At 37.9% G+C, this 22,395-nt stretch overlaps 1 protein-coding gene across 15 annotated transcripts in view; it reads right to left on the reverse strand.

Moving 5' to 3' along the window:
• Nucleotides 1-21,962, reverse strand: part of GRIK1 (glutamate ionotropic receptor kainate type subunit 1) — a 389,636-nt gene extending 367,674 nt beyond the window's left edge. For all 15 annotated transcript variants that reach the window (XM_035283110.3, XM_035283108.3, XM_054249096.2 and 12 more), the window contains exon 1: nucleotides 21,307-21,962. In XM_035283110.3, the coding sequence (XP_035139001.1) occupies nucleotides 21,307-21,424 (118 nt within the window). In that variant the 5' untranslated portion in view covers nucleotides 21,425-21,962. The remainder of the gene's footprint in view (nucleotides 1-21,306) is intronic.
• Between the last annotated feature and the right edge of the window lie 433 nt (nucleotides 21,963-22,395).

The raw sequence follows: 22,395 nt of genomic DNA on the forward strand, positions 1-22,395 counted from the left end.
TCAAAAGCCCAGTGAAGTAAACATAACCAGTCTCATTTTACAGACAAGAAAATTAATGCTAAGAGAAGCTGTGCAATTTTTCCACTTCTTACACATACTGAGATATGAAGCTGAGGTTTAAAGGTATAGAATATTCATAATCAGTCTCTTGAATAGCTCAATATTCACCAGCATATGTTATATCTCTTTTACCTAAATTGAAAATCTTTAAATGCAAGGACCAAGTTTCATCTATTTCTGCTGTATTTCATAGCACATAATAATGTGATGTGTGTGTGTGTGTGTGTGTGTGTGTGAACACTTATTTACCAAGTATATTCACCAAGTGCCTATGCACTGGTAACTAACAGAAAAATAAGCAAAGCAAATAAAAAATATTCAGAAACAGGGCCGGGCGCGGTGGCTCAAGCCTGTAATCCCAGCACTTTGGGAGGCCGAGGCGGGTGGATCACGAGGTCAAGAGATCGAGACCATCCTGGTCAACATGGTGAAACCCCGTCTCTACTAAAGATACAAAAAATTAGCTGGGCATGGTGGCGCGTGCCTGTAGTCCCAGCTACTCGGGAGGCTGAGGCAGGAGAATTGCCTGAACCCAGGAGGCGGAGATTGCGGTGAGCCGAGATCGCGCCATTGCACTCCAGCCTGGGTAACAAGAGCGAAACTCCGTCTCAAAAAAAAAAAAAAAAAAAAAAAAAATTCAGAAACAGTGCATATATTACATTATTAAAATGGTACATTACGGAAAACCTAATTGAAATGATTGTGGAAAAGTCTGACATTTCCTGCATAGGTAGAAAATACCTGATATATCTACTAAGTCGCACACTTACGTTATCTTTATCATTTATTGTTTTGTCAAGAGATGTTTCAGCCCAATTGCATCCAGCCTCTGTCTAGGTCACCATTTTGGCAGAGAACAGACGGCACATTCACAGGAGTTGGCTGTTTAAGAGTGTTTGGAGAGCCTGTAATCCCAGCACTTTGGGAGGCCGAGGCGGGTGGATCACGAGGTCAAGAGATCGAGACCATCCTGGTCAACATGGTGAAACCCCGTCTCTACTAAAAATACAAAAAATTAGCTGGGCAGGGTGGCACGTGCCTGTAATCCCAGCTACTTGGGAAGCTGAGGCAGGAGAATTGCCTGAACCTAGGAGGTGGAGGTTGCGGTGAGCCGAGATCGCGCCATTGCACTCCAGCCTGGGTAACAAGAGCGAAACTCCGTCTCAAAAAAAAAAAAAAAAAAAAAAAAAAGAGCTGTAAGCCACCAACAACATGTCAATCCTAGGGTTAAAGGGTCAAGAAAAGGAAGCACTGAGACATCTGGAGCTTTAGGAGAGAGGCACCCAAAATGAGCTAGGACACGTGGAGGAGGAACTCAGCCTCAACATCTCACATGAAGTCAATAGGAAGGGAGTCATGGAACTCAAAGCCATAAGCTGTTCTGGTCTTCCAGTCTGATACTGTCTTCCACTGGCCAAAAGCAATATGAGGGAAGAAGGCAAGAGAACCTTTTGATGCAACTCCCTAAAGTCCAAGGAGGTTAGAGGCTGGTGGAGAGTGGATCTGGAGGGGCAAACAGAAAATATCCATCATAGTCACCGGAGAAAACTGTTTTGCTGGAGCAAGCATGGCTTGAGTGATTTCAGATTAGTATCTACGCACACAAATGAATATATGTAATGCCCTCTTCATTGCATGTATTCCAGGCTCTCTGCAAGAAGTATTACAGCAATCTGTAAGTGGAGTGAATCTCAGGACGGTCCCTAAGCACACACCTAGACAGCACTTTCAAGATTGGTTACACTTCCTTGAGATTGAGAATATGGGAAACATACTCAGGGCCTTCTTTATCTTAATTCTTCACTGAACAAGGTAGCACTCCCTGAATGACTTATAGGAGAATTAAGAGTTTGCTAGAACATAACACTTGCTGTCTATCTAGCTACACAGGGTAGATTTAATTATAGAAACAGCCATTTGATTCATTCTTAAAATCAAATTTGTAAATCACTTCTGTACTTTTACAAAGCATGAGGTTGAATCAACCTACATAGTGGTTTGAAGAAGTTTAATGTGCTAAAAACAGTCCCTCTTATGGGCCAACATGCTTCAGAATAGTACTTATTTTAAAAATTGATATTAAACAGTGAGGACCTCTTGGTACCTCCATTTCCTTCATTTGTAAATAAAATAAGTAAAGTTGTGAATTCTTTCTGGCTGACATTCTTTGATGCCCTGTGTTGTTTGACAAGGAATGGAGGCAGTTCAGAAAAACCATTACAGAAACAAGAGGACTCTTCCAGAGGCAGAATAGGAGAAGAATCAATGAAGATTTAGGCAAAGAGAAATATTTTTAAATTTGTTTCCCCCAGAAATTCCCTTCTCTGCTTCTCTCTTCACAGTCCTCAGGGGTAATAGGAACATTCTATCTCATTTCTCTATTTCTTCAAAGAGAAATTTAAGTTTTTATCTTTGGAGGAGATAGCTATTTGTTAAATAGCTAGCTTGTTAAATAGCTAGCTCTACATTGTAAATTTAACTTGAGGAATAGTTTCATTTTCCCATTATTAGAAAAGGTTACTAGAAAAGGCTAACGTACACATGTGTACGCCAAGAGTCAAACAAAAGAACTAAATTGTCACTGGGCACATGTCTTTTCACCTTTGGACGTCTACATATGCTGTTCCCCTAGTTGGAGTCCTTTCCTTTTTATTGAAGTCAGTTTTCAGGAGTGACTTCTCTTACAGATGTAAACTCACAGATTTCTTACCCTGTAAAAGTGTCTTTGACCTTCTTTAACCTTGTTGGTTTTTCTCATTAGAGGAGCTCATAGAATCATGATCCTCTCATTAATAATATTTGTCATGGTTTAGAATTAAGTATGTATTTGTGTGATCATTGAATTCACATCCCTGTGCCTTTCCTACAGTGTGAGTTCCATGAAGACAGACTGCCTACCCTGCTCATTAATGTGTATTCAGTGGCCTGCATATAGCAGATGCTCATAAAGATTGGAGAGCCATTGAGTGAGGTAAATTTTTATGCATGATTTTGTAACGTGCTGTAGTGTCCATTTTGTGTTGCAGATGGACATGTTTTCAGAAGAGGTACCATAAATGCCTGGCAAGGGAAGTGTTATCAAAACTGTTTTGCCCTGAATGTCCTGGATTCATGGCAAAACACTAACATGGTGTCTGGCTCATACCATCTGAGAATAGGTGATTGAGGATTTTATTTATTTCTTTTTCTCTAGAGTAGGGTTTCCAAAGCATCTGCACTAAACCTACACTAGGTTTGTGTTCATAATTTCCACCCTAAAATTCAACCTCAGTACTGTTGGCATTCTGGGCTGGTTAGTCTCCTGTGGCAGAGGCTACCCTGTGCATTGCATGATGTCTAGTAGCACTCCTGACCTCTAACCACTAGATGCCAGTAGCAGCTTCCACCACTCCTACAGCAGAAACAAACAGAAATGTCCTCAGACATTGCCAAATGTCTCCTGGAGGACGAAAATGACTCGCAGTTGCATACAAATGTTCTAGAGGAGTTACTTCACAGATTCAAATTAATATATAAATGTAATGGAAAAGGTGCTGTCCAAATACTAAAGTTTTTCCAATATATTTCACAATAAAAAAGACGAGTTTGGCATGTTAGTGCTGATTGCAAGGCCCACTAAGATTATCAATTCAAATTGTTGCCATTCTTAATGGTTTTAATTTACAGTTAAAAATCTTCAATCTGTAATCATTCTTTAGGGGTTTTCAAGTAAAAGTTGAGTTTTCATAAATCAAATAAATAAAAGAAAATAGGTTAGCATAGGTCAGACTTCTAATGTCTAAAATTTCACTCAGGTTCCCTTCGTTTTTAATTAAGCCTTTTGAATTTGGTTTTGTTTCTCTGCACATATGCTCTCTTTAATGTTGCAATATAAATTAATATACATTAAAAGCTTGACAAATAGAATTAGGCAAGGTCCTAAAGGAAATTTAATTGCAGTAAATTAAAAATTTTAGGTTAAAAATTAGCATTCAGAATATACTTCTTATATTTCCTCAGGTACCAGCTCATTACTTTAAGATAATTTAAGAATAATTTTCCAGTAAGTAGATTTATGTTTGCTTTTGATAGCATACTTCAGTAGTCTTTCTGGGTGATACTACTGTTTTGTAATGAAGGTAGATGAATGAAAGGGTTAGCAGTTATCCAAATCTAGATTATGCAGGCTATTAAGCTGGACGATGTGTTCATAAGGTGCATTTTTCCACTCTTGGGATATATGCAAGATCACTATTAATTTGATTTTGTTCATAAAATCTGACTTCAATTTCTACATCAATAACGCGGTTATATTAGATATAACTACTTCTATTTCAGAGTAATGGTGAAGATGTGGTATATAAACCTGTGTATCAAATGACTTGTGTCCAACAAAAAATATTTTAATTTTTAATTGAATTGATAAAACCATTAATATATTTTATTTTTAAAATAAGTTTTCTATACATTTATTTCTTCAATAAATGCCAAACACTGTTAAAAAATAATTTCTATGGGTAGAAAAAAACTGATTTTATAATCGTCTTAAAAATGCATACCTTTCTATTCTTCATAGCCTTTAATAATTAAATGTACATATACTTTGACATAAATCACAGAAATGATTTATTTTTTTAACAGTATTGCATGGATACTACAAATCTCAGAAAAAAGCATTATTAGAAAAAAAAGATTATATATTAGAAGCAACCTAAATGCACTTTTTATTTTTCTTTGCATTCAACTAATTTTCTTAATTCTTGTATGCTAAAAAATACTTATTTAAATTATCATTTAAAAAGAAAACAGTCACTTGGCTTAAAAATTACTTAAAAAGTTCAAACTTACAAGTTTTGCTCTTGTATTTCTCAGTCCTTTCACCCTTCATTTTCATTATTGGGCCATGCATTTGTATGCCTCTAAATAAGTCACTTTTTGAGCAGATTTTTGGGATAAGTGTAGAGAGAATTGAGGAACTTGTTTTATTTTCTCAGGAAGAACCTCACATATGAGTGTTTGGTTCATAAGACCAGACTGCAGAACACAAAATGGTTTTCTCAAGTCTACACTAGCTAGAAAGCAATGATTTTTTTTTTTTTTTTGGCCTGAAAGGACTCATGTACTGATTTACACACAATTTTATGTCATTTGTATGTGTTTATGTGTATGTATTATGATGTAAAAATGAGTCTTTCCATGGGGAGTTTTGCCGTATTTCCCTTTGACTATGAATTATGCTATAGATAGATTTATAAAATACAATGCTAATTTGAATGGTCAGATTGACTTGAAGTGAGATACTGTCTTTCCTTAAAAAGCCTAAAGAAGTTCATTTTTCTTTTCTGCATATTACTTTTCAGTGGAAATGTCAGTCGCAAGCTTTTCTCAGGCAGCTGTAAAGGAGATGTTGTACTTCTTCACAGTATCTAATATACAACATTCATATTAATGTTTGAAAGAGAGGAAACTAGAAAAAGCCAGTAAAACATTGTGGTAATAAACATGAAATAGAAGGAGGCTATCATTAACTCAATTTGTAGCTCACCTTGGCATTTTGCAGATGTGATAGGAGTCTTTAGTTTGAACTCAAAATAGAGAAGTGTGAGTTTGGAAATGAAATATGCCATAGAGTTATAATGGGTGTTCCCTTTCTCTCGGAAAAAAAGACAAGAAATTGAACAAAAGTTAAAGTTATCTTTTCAGGCACCTCAGAGTAAGAGAAGAACCTTAAACCAAACACACCAGTGTTTCACGTTTTCAGGTTTGTTTGCTTTTACGTCTTAAGCCCATGGTAGTAACATAAAATACGGAGTCTAAAGAAATGTGGGCAGATCTGACGTTCAGAACACAGACTGACAAACAACAGTTAGTTATTTCCCTTCAGTCTTATATAATCAATAGTCCTGTTAGATAAACAGGCTTTTCTAAGAGGACATGATTAGGATTACAGAGGAGTATCTGAGAGATTCAGAGGGGATAGAAAAGATTTAAGCTTTATTACTGACCAGGCCAAGATACGCAAAGTAGACTCTAATAACAAACAAAACAACAAAAACATAGTTAAGCAAGTACAAAATTCAAAATCTACGGTAAACAAGAGTACAAAGATTGGAAAATATTATCTGAACAGTGGGGAGCTACATATACATATATGAAAGAAGGTTAGATGGAAAAGGGATTGTGATGAAGTGATGAACCAGATATATATGTAGTTATGAAACACTGAGGTCATGACATGATAAGCTTTATTCTATGATTTCTGTAAGAAAGGCTAAGAACAACTGCTCTGAAACCCAGTCATCATAGTGGATAGACTATACTGAACATGTTATTAGTTTACGGATGATCCGATATGAGGTGAATGTACGATTCCCAACTTACCTATCTTAGAATTTACCTGAAAGACACGCTATTTAAACTTAATGTCTCAAAAAACTTGATTCTTCCCCAACCATTTTTTTAATCTTTTAGTGACTCTTATCACTAATCAAAAATATTTGCAATGATTTTCTGAGTAAAACATGGCCTCTGCTTCCAAGCGTCTCATCCTCAGAGAGGTAAGGTGGTGGTCTTCTGTTTAACAAAGTACCTTATTTAGGTTTCTTAATTTCATAGAAGGACCTCATTCCTACCTTCTGATGTTTATGGTTCTGGCTCTAAGCAGAAATTCACACTTAATGATAACCCCCCTTCTCTCTAACTTTCTGCTGCTCGCCTTTCGAAAAAGCTCAGACTCAAGGAGCAATCATTATGAATGATGATGAGGTAACGTACAAGCCATCAATTTCTCTAGAAACTATATAGTTAAGTGTAGATCAAACCAAGCGACTTGAGAGCTCCATACCAAGACGTTCTGTAGAAGTGTTCTTGTTAATACGTGATGCCTTGCCATAGAGTTGTATTGAGCACTTCATAAGAAACAAATGTATGAAACACACTATTGATTATTCTAGTATGTTATCTACAACATCACATTGTTTGCCCTTATCAAGATCACAGGATAAATTTCTTTCATGGTTCTTAACCTGAAAAACCTATAATTTGTTTAAGCAACCAGACCTCTGAACTCTGGGATTTGTTCTGTTTCCCTTCTTAATTCAGCTGCTAGGAAGTGCAGATAAAATTTTCTCATCCACTTTTGTCATCCTTTCAGGGAAACACCCCTGCCTTAATCTTGCTTCACCTCTACCTCCATTTTCATTAATGTATTTTATCAAATTATAATGTATGTATTTCTGTAAGCCTTTAAAATATTTTTAGAATAAGACAAGCTATAAATATAAGAATGAATAAATGAATAAGTAAATGACAGAGAGGGTGTGAATACATAAATTAAAACTTCATAGTCTGAAGGGAGAAGAAAAGATCAAATGTTACTTTGCAAAACCCAGAAGTTGATTTGAAGGATGACTTCACAGGAAATGAAAGGGAGTTTGGCCTCCAGGAGGTCAGCAAACTTAGCATGATCTCCAGGAATTGTTCACCGATTTTTGTCTTTTTAGGCAGCATATCAATGATATATTCCACTTCATTTTTTGCATCTGATATAAGAGTGAGACTATGAATCTCAAAGTCCCAAATGGTGGGCTGCCTTCCTGGTTTTTATGACGTTCTCAAAAAGTGAGTGAAAGATACCACTCTTTAGTCTTCTTGCCTTGTATGCACATGTACTTAGCCTAACCAAAGGATAACTCTCACTTACATATTTCCAACTAAATTAGGATAATACAAAATGTAATGCCCATAGACTCCAATTATTCTAAATCATAATGCTATATACCACTCATTTTTAAATGCTAATTTTATTTTTTTTCTAGGAGTCCTAGGCTAGGCATGGTGGCTCACACCTGTAATCCCAGAACTTTGGGAGGGTGAGACAGGTGGATCACCTGAGGTCGGGAGTTTGAGATCAGCATGACCAACATGGAGAAACCCTGTTTCTACTAAAAATACAAAAAATTAGCTGAGACTGGTGGCGCATGCCTGTAATCCCAGCTACGCGGAGGTGGAGGCAGAAGAATTGCTTGAACCCGAGAGGGGAGGTTGTGGTAAGCCAAGGTTGTGCCATTGCACTCTAGCCTGGCAACAAAACAAGAGAGAAACTCTGTCTCCAAAAAACAAGAGTCCTTTTAGATATGAAGACATTTCTCCTCACTTAAGTAACTGTAGGATAAGTTAATCAGAAATACCTACATAATACAAAGTTAAAAAAGAAAACCCTTCAAGATATGCATAGTTTAACATATTTCTGTTAAGATTTCTTTATCAGTATTTCCCCCGGACATTAAAATTTCCCTAGATTTGAGTATTTACAATAATCCCTCTGGCCTCACCTCCATTTCATTCACTCTCTCATTTAAGACCCACCTTAAAATTCTCTGCAACGGGCATCCTAATTTAAAGAAACCACACTGATTAGTCCATGCTTTTGTATTCTGAAACTTTTTCAAATTTTGTTGGTTGGTTGCTATTTCTCATTCATCCAAATATAGATTTTTAACACCCTTCAAATTAGTTGTATGAGAAAAACAAAGTTGCAAGAAAATAGCACTGAGAAGAAGGTTATGAATTGTGGCTTGCTCACTGAGTCTTTATTTCAGCTTACTTTCTGGGGTCTTAGTATTCTCAGTTATGAAATGAAAAAGTCGGACTTTAAGATCTTTGAAGGCTCTACCTGATCTTAACCATTATTGTGGTTGATTTATTTATGTATCTTACATAGTTTTATATATGTATATTTAATATAAGAAATTACATGTATATACACACACATATATACACATATACATATTTAAGACTATGTGTTTTCTACAGTTTGTTCAAATAGATTTCTGGGTCTAATTTCTTTCACTTTACAATTTATTTATCATTAGTATTCCAAGAAGAGTATACTGCTAGGCTAAGCTAATGATGAACAATTATTTATAATAATTTTATTGTATTTTCTATTAAATCATTTTTTTCTCTAAGGTACTTTATTTGTGTTATCATACTGTCTATTTTCTGACAAACATTCCACACATGTCGCAGATCATCAATCCTTCCATGTTAATCGGAGCCTGGATGCTGGTGTGTGTTCCCTGTTGTTCAGTCTGAACAAGAGGGATATTCTCATGAGAAGCAGAACAGGTATTTCAAAATCAGCTGCATGTAGCCTGAGAAATCCTAAAAGCACAACAAATTGGTGTGGTCTAAGCAGTCCAGATGCCTCCCTGCTCCACACTCCCAGCACTCATAGACATTGCCCTTGCCTGGTTATTCAAAATGCAATGATAGCTTTTTGTATGATTTCCTTTCAGGTAGCATAGGTAAAAGACAGAGAAAAATGCAAATTGGAATCTTAATATATAAATATGAATTTATCTACAATTATATGTATATTATATATGATATACAGTATGTATTATACTGTGTGTAATGATATATATAATATATATGTAATATACAAACTAAAGGATAATTATAATAAATAGCATACAACTATATATTTGTATATATATAAATATGAATTTATACTATGTAGCATATATTATATACTCAGTATTTTGGGCTGCAGTGTGTATAATATATGCAATAAGTATGCTTACTAATGTGTATATGCAATGCTTACTATATATACAAATGGAAATAATCTGTAATAAATGCAGACACACACACATCATATCTCTATGAATGTATAAAATATGTATGATATGAAGAGAGAGAAGGAGACAGAGACACTAGTCCTAAAATCCTAGACCACAGGCATTCAACATGTTGGCTTCCCTGGGCCACACTGGAAAAAGATGAATTGTCTTGGGCCATACATAAAATACATTAACACTAAGGATAGCTGATGAGCTAAGAAAAAGGTTTGTGCATATGATATCTGCCACCACAGATAAGCAAAAACATCTTCAGATTCAAAGGGTTGGACACTCATGGCCTAGGTTTTCTGCTGCGAAGCTGAAAACTGAAATATAAAAAGTGTATTGCTATTGTTGCTTCTTTAGTTGCTGCTTTTATTTTAAAAACCATTGCTTTAGTCCATGCACAGTGGCTCAGGCCTGTAATCTCAGCACTTCGGGAGGCCGAGGCTGGTGGATCACAAGGTCAAGTGACCAAGACCATCCTGGCCAAAAGAAAGAAACACTGTCTCTACTGAAAATACAAAAATTAGCCTGGCGTGGTGGCACACACCTGTAGTCCCAACTACTCGGGAGGCTGAGGCAGGAGAATTGCTTCAGCCGGGGAGGCAGTTTGCAGTGAGCTGAGATTGCGCCACTGCACTCCAGTCTGGCGACAGTGTGAGACTCCATCTCTAAATAAGTAAACAAACAAACAAATAAATAAATAAAACTGTTGCTTTAAAGACCACAGCAGTATTTACAGCCTGAACCTGAGAGTTGAGATAGATGTATGACAGTACAAGAATTCAGCTCCATCTTTTCTCCCTTTCAAATTGAGAAACCTGGAGTCAAGGTAAGAGGACAATAAAATCCCTTAGATTTGGAGAAATCCCATGCCCATAGGCAGTTGGGTCTCTGGGAGTGGAGAACCACAGTGTACAGTTTGCCATTCAAGGTGCCACCAGGAAAGCCGAGATGACGGCAGGATAAACTTGGACAGAAAGAGCCTGAGATAACAAGCAGGACCTGAAGGTCACTTGGAGTGGGTGCTGCTGTGTGAGCCAGAGATTCCACCCTGAAGAGGCGCTGGGCAAGCACCAGCTAAGTGAAAGACCAGATGGAAAATGCACTGAGTCTTGAAGGATGAGCAGCAGCAGAGTGTATCACATGGTACTCCCCAGTCAGGGATGTGGGCGGTGAATGCAATGCATTAGAGGCTGATACCCAGGACCTGGTGGGACAAGCTACCCCCCAGTGGTTGTCCTGGAGGAATGACAGCAAATGCCTCTCCTTTAAGGTCTTTTATCTCTGTAGGGAGAAGAGAGAAAATAGATGCATAAAAATTTACATTAGAAATAGAGAGCCAGGAAACTCCCACTGGGGACATACCAAGGTCCTCACTTTGATGTGTGCCAGTTAAGATTAGTTACAGGGAAACAAACGAAGTTCCATGCACTGGATGCTGTGGCTATAAATGTTGAATGTAATACAGCTGCACATCTTCGTGCAGCCTATCAGTTCATCCCAATAACAACAAAATAATGCAGATACTGTGGAGGGGATTACAGATATGGAAATCAGCAGAGGCACCCAGGGACTTGCTCACCACTCACTACTCTCTGGCAAAGGGTTGGATTTACCAGGAGGTTATATGACATGGCCAAGCTAAAAACACCAGAAGTGGAAAAACTCTCAATCCAGTGCACTTTTCACTATAGCAATCTGCAGGCAAATGTCTGCTTTATTAATCTAGAAGCTACAGAATTTATCCTTAACCAATAGTTATTAAATTGGACAAAACACACTAATGGAAATGAAAGTGAAAGGAAATTTTCACCCATGATTCTACCATCTTAATAAAAACAATAAACTTCCCTTTTCCACATTAACTAAAATTTATTATCTATAAGCAAGAATGAACGGTATATAATCCCAATCCAAAGTATGTAAAACCATGCACTATAGTCTATATTATATTGTATGCAGTTTTTACTTATTTCTTCTTAAGGATCATATTTAATGAATGCTTCATTTCTTAAGTAACGTCTCCTCAGTTACAAAGTTCAGAATGGCTATAATAAAATAGACAAAAAATAATAATAACAACAAATGCTGGCAAAGATATGGTGAAAAGACAACTCTTATATGCTGTTGGCAGCACTGTAAATTAGTGCAATCATTATGGAAAGCAGTATGTAGGTTGCTTAAAAAACTAAAAATAGAACTGTCATATGATCCAGCAATCTCACTTCTGGTATATATACATGAGAATTGAAATAAACATGTTGAAGAGATCTGCAGTCTAGATCATTGCAATGTTATCCACAGTAGCCAAGATAGAGAGTCAACCTGTGCCCATCAGTGGATGAATGGATAAAGGAAATGTGGTAAATATACAGAATGGAATACTATTCAGCCACAAAACAGAATGAAATTTTGTCATTTGCTGCAACATGAATAAACCTGAAGGACATACTGTTAGTTTCTTAACCATTCCCTCCTGTTGAACATTTAGATGATTCGATTCGCAATCATTTATAAAGGTTCTTGCCAACTCAGTGGACTTGCATGGAAACTGCCTTAGGGTTCAAATATATCCTAAGAACAAAAGAAACAGCATTGCCCAGAATTCAAAAGGCAAATATTGGCTTTAGACTTGAAGAATGGCTCTATGGGATTAAGCCATTTGTAGGAGATTAAGTACAGTAACTTCATTCAATATAAGCATAGCCAGGTCATCAGAGTGCAGTATCTGTTTATGGATTGCTAAAGTATGTAATTCAACATTTTAGAAGTTTAAAATTTAGGAAAAAAGAAAGCCTTTAAAAGTCACAATTGACTCCTTACAATGAAAGAAAATAAAAATACTTGATTTTTACCATCCTTTCCCCAATCTGAATTATGATGTGGTTTTTCTTAAGCTCTGGGAATTAAGTATTGATTTTTAAAGGCATATTTAGACAATTTTGCTAAGGAAAGTATTGTATGTAAATAGTTTTCTGTGACTTTTCATTTAAAGACATCAGCACTTAAAGCCTCTAACAGAATATGTTACACTGCTTGAATCAATATTCAATGGTAAATTATATTTAAATACAAAAAGTATAATAGTTGAAGACCAAGACGCTAATGAATAGAAACAGCTAATGTCTGACGTTCTACAAACTCACTGCAGAATTCTAAAGAAGATGTATAACCATCAGGTTAGCAATTTTTATATAAAGCTTATTTCTTCAATGATTTTTTTTAACATTCTGTATTGTTGTCTTTAAGGAGAGTCTTAGAAAAGCCTGCATGTAGCATGCTGTATGGAATAAACAAGAGTTTTTCCTTTTATTTCCCTTGATACAGCTGTAGATCTTAATGTACTGCAGAGTAAGTAGAAACAGTAACAGAAGAAACCTTGATATGAGTTGAATCTTTTTAAAACATAGACTTTATTTCTTAGCACAGCTTTAGATTTACAGAGAAATTGAGAATACAGTACAGTGTTCACATATAATCCACATCTTCTTTCCCCTGTTATTATTTACATTAGTACGGTCCAGTGTTAAAATGAATAAATGGGTATTAATAAACTATTATAAAGTAAAGTAAATCTTTATTCAGAGTCCTCGGTTTTTACCTAATGTCATTTTGTTGCTGTTGTTACAAGATCGTATTCAGGATAGCACATTACACTTTTCTCATTAAGTCTTCTTAGGCTTCTCTTGGCTGTGACAGTTTTTCAGATTTTCCTTGTTTTTCATGACTTTAGTGGTTTTGATCAATATTCGTCAGCTATTTGTAAAATGCGACTCTATTGGAATTTGTCTGATGTTTTCTCATTATTAGAGTAGGGTTCTAGGCTTTGGGGAGGAAGACCAGATAGGTAACATAACCTTTGCACCACCTATTATCAGTGTCAATACTGTCAGCATAACCTACCACTGCTGATGCTAACCTGGATCTCCTGGCTCTTCTGCTGAGGCGATTTGCCTATTCTCCCTACCTATTTATGTAATTATTTATCTTTAGCAGTATGCACTCATGGGAGCATTTCTTCACTTTCCAACACTATAAGATCCTTCAGAATCATCTTATGTATCTCTTTTCCCATTCCTAGACTAACACATTTTTCTGAGGAGCCCTGTGTGCCAGGAGTGCTCATTGTTACTGGGGTGTCATTGTTCCTAAGCCCTCTCAGCAGACAGAAGGAGGAAATACATGTGTGTGTATACTAACCATTGAATTTCTGTTAAATAAAAACACACAGGCACAATTCTGATATAAAAATCTGCATTATCACACTCCTCTTAAAACATTACTAAGTAGAAATTTTTAGACAGTTGATAGGCTATTGTATGGTTCTTTTATTTTGTATTTTTGCTTTACCTAGCCAGGATACCAGTAAACTAGTAACTAATCCCAGCACTTTGGGAGGCCGAGGCTGGTGGATCACCTGAGGTCAGGAGTTCGGGACCAGTCTGACCAATATGGTGAAATGCCATCTCAAAAAAAAAAAAAAAAAAAAAAAAGACATAGCATGTACTAACCTTTAACTGCTCTATTAAATTTAACTGCTTTATTTGATGAATGTGCCAAATAACATTTAAATAGTTCAAAGAAAGGCTTTTAAAGCTGTGGATGGTGTTTCTATGAGATTAATTTGTGGCCAGTAGGAGTTTACTTATTATTTAGTCAATATCACTGCTTGTTAATTTCAATTTGTGACTAATCTAACCTTAGATTTCATTATGTACTTTTAAAAATCCCTAAATTTTTAATACAAAAAAGTAAAATATTATCCAAGTAACCCAGGAAAGTTATTCTAAAGATTTTAATCTTTTTCAGTAGTTTATAAATGAGATTATAAATTAAATATTTTTATTTCTTTCTTTTTTAAAAATTTTCCTCTCCAAGATGAACTATTTTTCTAATTGCTTTATTATTTTAAACAATTTAATTATTTTAAATAAATTAATTGGAAAATAGTGATAGTGCTGGCAAAGTAGGGAGTTTCCAATTTGATGCAAGAATTGATCTCAGTAGTAAATCAAGATAAGATGTTAACACAATTCATTTGTTGGAATACATTCCTTTTAATTTGAATGTTTTTGTTTCACCATGAAAATTAATCACTTGAAAAATCAGATATTTTAAAATAAAGAATAGGTTAAATTTTAAATATAGATAGACCTTTAATTTATCACAAATTGCATTCCTAGAAAAGATATTATAAGTCTAATATAAATTTTCAATTTAAAACAATGTTAAAAAGCAAATCTAGTGGGGAGAAAAAGAGAAGGAAAATGCCCCCAGATCACATTTTAAATGAATAAAATGGTAAGCTAATCTTTCAAATAGATTATGTGGTTTTAAGAATTTTTCTAAATAAAAAATAGCAATAAGTATTAAACATCTAAGTATATGTTTTTTAAAAGAAAAAATATTTATTAAGCATGAAAAATATCTGGCACCATGCTAAGTGTTAATTTTTTTAAATTTTTAATTTTAAGTTCCAGGGTACATAGGCAGTATATGCAGGTTGTTACATAGGTAATCGTGTGCCATGGTAATCTTAAACCTTTAAGAAAAAGTTCTGAAATTGGGAATGGCAGACTCCAACTTAGACTGAAGCAGCTGCAGGAATATGTACGTCCATGTGACTTTGGATATGTGTGCTGAGATTTCAGTTGTTTTACTGGCTGATGTTTCCTCAGGTGTGTTCCAGGGAGCATGAGTTGAGTGGGACATTAATAGCTGTGATTCAAATAAGGGTCTTCCAAATATTAAAATGTGAAAGACACTGGATTAAACAAACAAACAAGAAAAACCAGAGTGTTTGTTTGTTTTGCTGCAGAATTTCAAAGAGCCTTTACTAATGATCAATGTGCCTCATGAATCTCCAAGTAAAAACCTTTTCCCATGCTTACTTGTTCAAATAGGTGATTCTAGAGCAGAAAACTCTAACTCTTACTTCTAGAGCAGAAAACACACACACACACACACACACACACACAGAGAGAGAGAGAGAGAGAGAGAGAGAGAGAGAGAGAGAGAGAAAATCTTCCTCAAGATCTAAGATATGCCATGCATTTTACATATGATATATTTCATCCTTATGATGAACCATAAATTTGGTATTATTTTCTCTCCTAGAGATAACAAAACTGAGGGTAAAAAATTAAATAATCTTCTCGGTGTGAGTCAGTTGGAAAAAGGCAGCTGGAAATATAAATCCCCTTCTCCCTGGAGTCCTACATTACAATTTCTTCTAGTCTAAATAGCTTTGGAAAAATTCTAGAATATAAGTGGTATTTCTTATGTTGTATGGATAACTGTCAGTGAAACAACAAAAGAGGATTGAGAGATTACCACCACCACCACTATCTCCATCAATCCTTCCTCTAAACCCAGCCCAGTTAATTGTACTCTAACAACAAACAGTGTGTTCGCTGGGCATAGGTAGGTAGCAAGGCTTCCTCTCCAACTTCATTGCATTCTTTGAACCCTTTCAAAAGAGAAATTCTGGAGAGTCCACGGATACTACTGGTTTTTCTCTTTGCTAATTGCCTCACATATAAATCACACTCATTTTTAAATAATTTAGTCACCCTGAATAACCAAGAGCAAGAGTTTATTTCTTGTATTTGATTTCCACCTAGTTACAGAAACATGTTAACACTAGTCAGGCACTCCCTTTTATGTAACACTGTCAGATACTTTCTCTCTAGATTTTTCAAGAGCCCATTGGAGTTTTCAAGTTCATGTTAGGACCAATATAGCGTATACTAAAATACAATCTAATAGAGGAGAAACAAACTCTTGCTCTTAGTTATTCAGGGTAATGAAATTACTTAAATTAATAAAATAAGTGTTATTCATTGTTTGAATACACGGTTACACTGTGCATACATAAGCATACATAAGTCTGTGCACAATACGGCGTAATTTAATGCAAGGAACTAAAAATCTGAGACCAGCATAGCTAGTTTCAATTTCTGGTATTTCTACCAGTAACAACTGAACTTATGCAAAGTTACGATCTCCATGAAAACCAGAGATCACAAACCTTACAAGAAAAGTAGCTACAGTTGAGGTCTGTAGAATGTTAACATTAGGCCCATAAAATCAATATTAAATAAAAAGATGAATGACAGCTAAAATTGTTAAGGGAAAAGATCTGCTCATTTGCAGAAACAAGTTAACATTAGTCAGGCACTTCCTTTTACATCACACTATCAGATAACTTCTCTTTAGATTTTTCTGGTGCCCTTTAGAGTTTTCAAGTTCATGTTAGGACCAACATGATTTTGGAGACAGAGGTGCTTCTCTCAGAGTGACTCTACCTCCAGCCAAAGAGGTCTTCCTGAACATGGGCAACTCTCCTCTGAGTTTCTGTTCCAGGTTTGGCAGCATGAACCCAGTCTCTGTACTCTATGCATTTGGACGCCAGAATCTATTCCAAGTTGACTATGCAATTAATATAATAAATCAGTGGCAGAACATTAGTGAAAACTCTTCAAGAATAATATTTGAAAAAAAACTTTTAAGTGTCCACCTTGAAAATCTGATGAAAAACTTCAGCAGTATAGATTGCAATTGCCAGAATGCAGACCTCAAGGGGCAGAAGATGCCCATTTTATTCACTGTTGTATATCCTGCAATTTTATGTGTCTGGATCATGGTGGGAAGTAGGAAATCAAATAATATTTGTTGAATAGAAGTGAATATTAAAATGGTGAAAAAATTAAGCGCCTAAAAATAAACTCATGGGTCTGCACACACTTAAGCAAAAATATGAACAAATAAAAACATTACTTAACTTTGGGGATATTTGGGTTAAAATATCCAAATGTGATGCTACAGCCAAGGTAATGGTTGACATAAAATAATTTTGGGCCACTCCTAAGGAAATAAAAGCATGTGAACAATGATATTGCCACTATCACTTTCCACACTATTCTGATAAATATCCACAATATTTCTATTTATGGGATGTACTTAACTACATAATACAGAGGTGTTTTTTTGGTAATTTGAGAAATTAGTGTATTTCATCTTCCCTTGTGAAATAGGAAAGGCTGATATCATTACTGCTAGTTCACAGATGAAGAGATTTAGGCTCAAGGATATTAAAGGTCTTATAAAGATACACCAAATCAACACTTAAGTCTCTGTTTAGGAAAAAATGTAAATAATTTTTTTAAAAAGAACTATAAAACAAAATACAACAATAATGATACAACAAATGTATCCAGATATTACTCAAAGTCCTTTCACACTGAGCTCTTACCAATGACATTGCGAGGTTTGCAGTGGTTTTAATTCAATTTCTCAGAAGTAACAGCAATGGCCTGGTAAGACTAAATAACCTTCACTCACTCATCTATGTATCTAGTAAATTGTGGAGGTGGGACTCAGGCCTATGCTTCTGACACCAAAACATACCTCAGAAAGCCTGGGTGCCCATTGCTCAATTCTTAATCCTGTCTTTACCCTGACTTCTATAATTGTGTGTTGAGATAATGCACAAAAATATACTATCTAACTGTATCTTTCTGTATTCGTTATTATCAATATTACACATCTGCCCTAGAAATTGCATATGCAGTTGGAATTTTTTTTTTTCATTAATGGTGGTGGCGGGATGCATCTACCAAGATTACCTAGATCCTGTTCTAACTGTTAGCTTTAAGTCAGACACCCAATTAAGGAGGATATTTGTGCTTGTGACCCTCACAGACCAACTAATTGCGTGTGTCAACTAACTGGTTGTTGATATGCACTAGTGTAGACAGAAAGGCAGGAATGACCCCTGCAGCTCCTCACAATTCCCAGCAGCCAGCGATATTCGTCTTCTATGCAAGATGCTGGGAAACTTCTCGAGTGCAGTAGTAATGTTAAGGGCACCACTACCCTACCGACCTCCTCTGTCTCTTAACTGTTGCATAGGATTATAAACTTTCCAACAGACATTCACAATGTATGCTCAATTCATGTGCACATGTGAACTCGGTGGTCTCTCAAATATTTAGTATGGGTAAATTTCATCTTAGCTCTTATCCTTTTCTCCAAAGCTGAAGCTTAAGCAGACACTTTGATGAGAAAAGTAGACCAGTAATTAATTCATTTAAGTATTTGAGTGTCCTCTGTCTATGAGGACACAGTACTAAGTGCCTAGGGATTTTGCTATACTTTGAATATTTTAAGTTGCTAAAAAACATGCAAGTTAATAATCTAGAGTCCCTTTTTGTTGGTTGGTTGATTGTTTACTTGATCGGTCGGTTGCTTAGATGGTTGGTGGTTTGTTGGAAAGAAGGATGGGTCAGGACATAATAAAGAATACAACTCTTGCTTTTTCCTTACATACACTCATGGCTTAATCTCCAACCCCTTTAATGTTAAGTTTTTGCATTCAATTTTGCCCTTGACAGACACAAGGAACTCATTGTAGAGAAACAAGTTTCTTCTGAGCTAAAGCTGGTTTCCACAGTGCTAAATTGCTCAATTAAAAGCATGCATTGGACCTTAGGTGCATACAGGGCGACTGTGCTCATGCCAGCCACAGGTCACTCAAAGTCGGAAGGAGTAAGACATTTGTACTGCACATAAACAACACCAGGCCATGCCATGCCATTTTATTTTATGCATTTTTGGTTTCCATTTAGGAAAAAAGAAAATATCATTATCTTGTGGCACATATTTTTAAAGTCAGTGGATTGTGTTGGTTGTTTTCAGTTTGAAAACTACTTTTACATGGATGATTGTGATTGCGTGGAGCTTAGATAAATACTCAGGTCCATGAACAAATATGTCTTAAAGCATCCTTTACCCTTCTCCTCCTTGAGTTTCTTTAGATGTGGGGGATATAAGAAGGAAAATGCTCCCTTATGTTTGCTATACAGGGACATTGGCTAGCACAGTCATTTCTAGCATTCCAAGATTTGTCTCTTTCAAAACGTAAAACACACAAGCAAAACACCAATTAAGTTAACAAGTATTAGAAATTATAACACGTGCTCATTACTTACTTTGTATTGTTCGGAATATATATGTATATATTTTAAATCAGGGTTAATAGAGTTGATTGCATTCCCCAAAACCCAGGATGTTAAACCTAGAACTTATCGCAGATAAAGGATATTTTAGTTCTGTATAGTAGTAAGTTTTTAAAAAAATAAATACTTTGAAACTATTTTAGTAAAGACCCTAAACTATCCAATACAATGCACATTAGAATTACCCATAGCCTAGAAAAAAACATTTCTGAAGTAAAACTTAGTATTTGGGATCCGCAGTTCCAAATAGTAGTACGTTTCTATTTTTCTTTTAATGGTCATGTTCAGTGGTCAAAAAACAAAACACACTATTTTCCGAATTTTTGTAAAGGGACTGACTAATGGCAGGTCAGAGCTAGTATAGTAATTGAAAAATTTCAACTGCTCAGGAAGCATCACTATGCCAGTGCCTTGCACTGCTCCTGGCATATTCTGTTAGTTCCTGGAAAGGGTGTGAGTTAGACGTCCTCAGAGATCAGGGCTTCACTCTTGCGGTTGAAAGTGGAAGATGGGAGAAGTTAAGAGACCCATGTGATGTCAGGACTTCACCTGTGGCTCCCTCAGTGACTGTGTCTCTACGAGCCCGATGGGTTGGGAACGGAGGAGGGCAAATGAGATGAAGAGAACAATAAATGGGTTTAGTTTAAAAGGTGAACAGCTGTGTCAACCCTCAAAGCTCAAGAATTGTCCTACGCAGCCACAGACCAAACCTTGGTGGTGAGTGCTGTACATTCATGGCCCTGAGTCCATGCCCCTTCCACTGTCTTTGCCTTTTGCAATCTTTGGGCTTCCCACATTCAGCCTTCCAGAGTGTGTGTGTGTGTGTGTGTGTGTGTGTGTGTGTTTTAATTCATTTGAGATCAGAGCCCTGAATCTCCCAGGAAGTTATCTGGACTGGGAACTGAATCTCGCTCAGTGTCGGGCAGGCAGGCAGATTAGGGAGCAAGTGGGAAGAAACTTAAGTGTCTGCTGTTGTTGCTAACTGACCGTCCTTCTCACTCCTCAAACCTTCAGCGAGAAGTCATAGCTGGACTCTGCCCCAATCTAGTAGAACCCTTCAGACTTGGCAGACCCCATGTGGAAGAATCCAACTTAGGCATTAAAACTTGGAGGCTCCAGGGTAACAGGCTCTAGGACATTCATTCCCTAGTGGTCCCTGCAGTCTACTCTTGAGATTCGGGCATACTTGCCAGTGCCCAGAGCCCTGGTTGCCAGGCACCTGGGCTGCGGATCTGGACTGCAGGACGCCCACCCAGGCGGTTGGGAGAGCTCATTTCTGTGCCCAACTCCAGTGGCTGCAGCGGCGCGCGATCCCTTGCCCAGAGTAGGGGTGCCGGTCCCTGTGAGCCTGGATTCCCGGCACTATCGCCCTCTTTACTGGAACCCAGATTGAAAAACCCGCCAACTGTACCTCCCAGGGAAGCCTGGCGCCCTCCAGGAGGAAAGCAGTGACTCGGCTCCCCGTTTTTTGTGTAGCCTCCCGTGCGCACTGACCTCCACGGTCCCCAGCTCCTGCCCCTGCGCCAGCGCGCGCCGCCTCGCCGGGGACCCGCTACACCCGCCTTGGCGCGGGGAGCGACCACGTCTCCCAAGCAGGCAGCCTGGAGCTCACTCACCGATCCTGAGTACTTGCGGGGCGGTCTGAGGGAGGACGTAGCAGAGGAAATAGAGGAGTGCCCAGCTGGTGTCCCTGGTCCAGAGCCCGGGCTGGGCGAGGAGTGTACCGAGCTCCATCTTTCTCGCTTCTTAATTCATGCCGAGATACAGCCGCTGCCGCACGCCCGAGAGATGCACCCAACTTGGGCCGGGTCCCCGCTTCATCCTCTCTGGATTCTCCGGTTCCAACCACGCGGCGCGCTCCCCACGAAACGAGCTCGAGGGAACCCGCGTGGGAACGCAGAGCTGGCTGGCAAGGCTGAGCTCGCTCGGGGCTCCTCGGTGCTGTCGCTAGCCCATCACCACTCCTCCTCCTCCTCCTCCATGGGCCGCGGACCGCGAAGGATCAGCGCGCTCCGGCTCCCGGAGCCCAGAGACCAGCTGAGGAAAGTTGGTGCCCCGATCTGCGGGAACGTCTCCCTCATTCGTCCTCTGGTCAGATGCAAAAGTGGGGGGTAGGTGCAGACAGAGGAGGGGAAAGGGGGAAAGAAGACTAACGAAGAAGGAGCGAGGGTACTGGGTGAGTTGGTGCAGGGGCTCTGAGCTACCCTGATGAGCTTCAGCAGGTTAACTGGGAGCGGAGCCACGTTCTTGATTTCCTCAATCCTTGCTTTCCTCCTCCCCTCGCTGGCCGCACCCTTTATTTACTGCCCGCCCCAACCCCACCGATCAAGATAGGCGCGCGCGCGCGCGCGCGCGGACACATACACACACACGCGCGCACACACACACACACACACACGCTCTTTTTCTCTCCCTCAACTTTGCGTTCTGCTGCTGGGAAGTCGATCGAGTGTTGCATTCTCTAGACAGATCAAATCTAAACTATTGGTCCGAGCAGAGGCAGCCTCTGCTGTCCGCTGTGAGTGTCAGGGAAGCCTCCTTGGTAATGTCGCTGCGCACCTGTTAGGGGGTCTTACAGCCAGCCAGCTATGTCCCATCATTTAATGGAAAATCGCCTCCAATATTTGGAAAATATCAGGGCTCCTGTTTTAGCTCTGACAAGGATGAAGAAGAATAGGAGAAGGAAGAGAGGAATGAGAAAGCTG

Source organism: Callithrix jacchus, chromosome 21, assembly GCF_049354715.1.
Source record: "Callithrix jacchus isolate 240 chromosome 21, calJac240_pri, whole genome shotgun sequence".
Taxonomy (NCBI): Eukaryota; Metazoa; Chordata; class Mammalia; order Primates; family Cebidae; genus Callithrix; species Callithrix jacchus.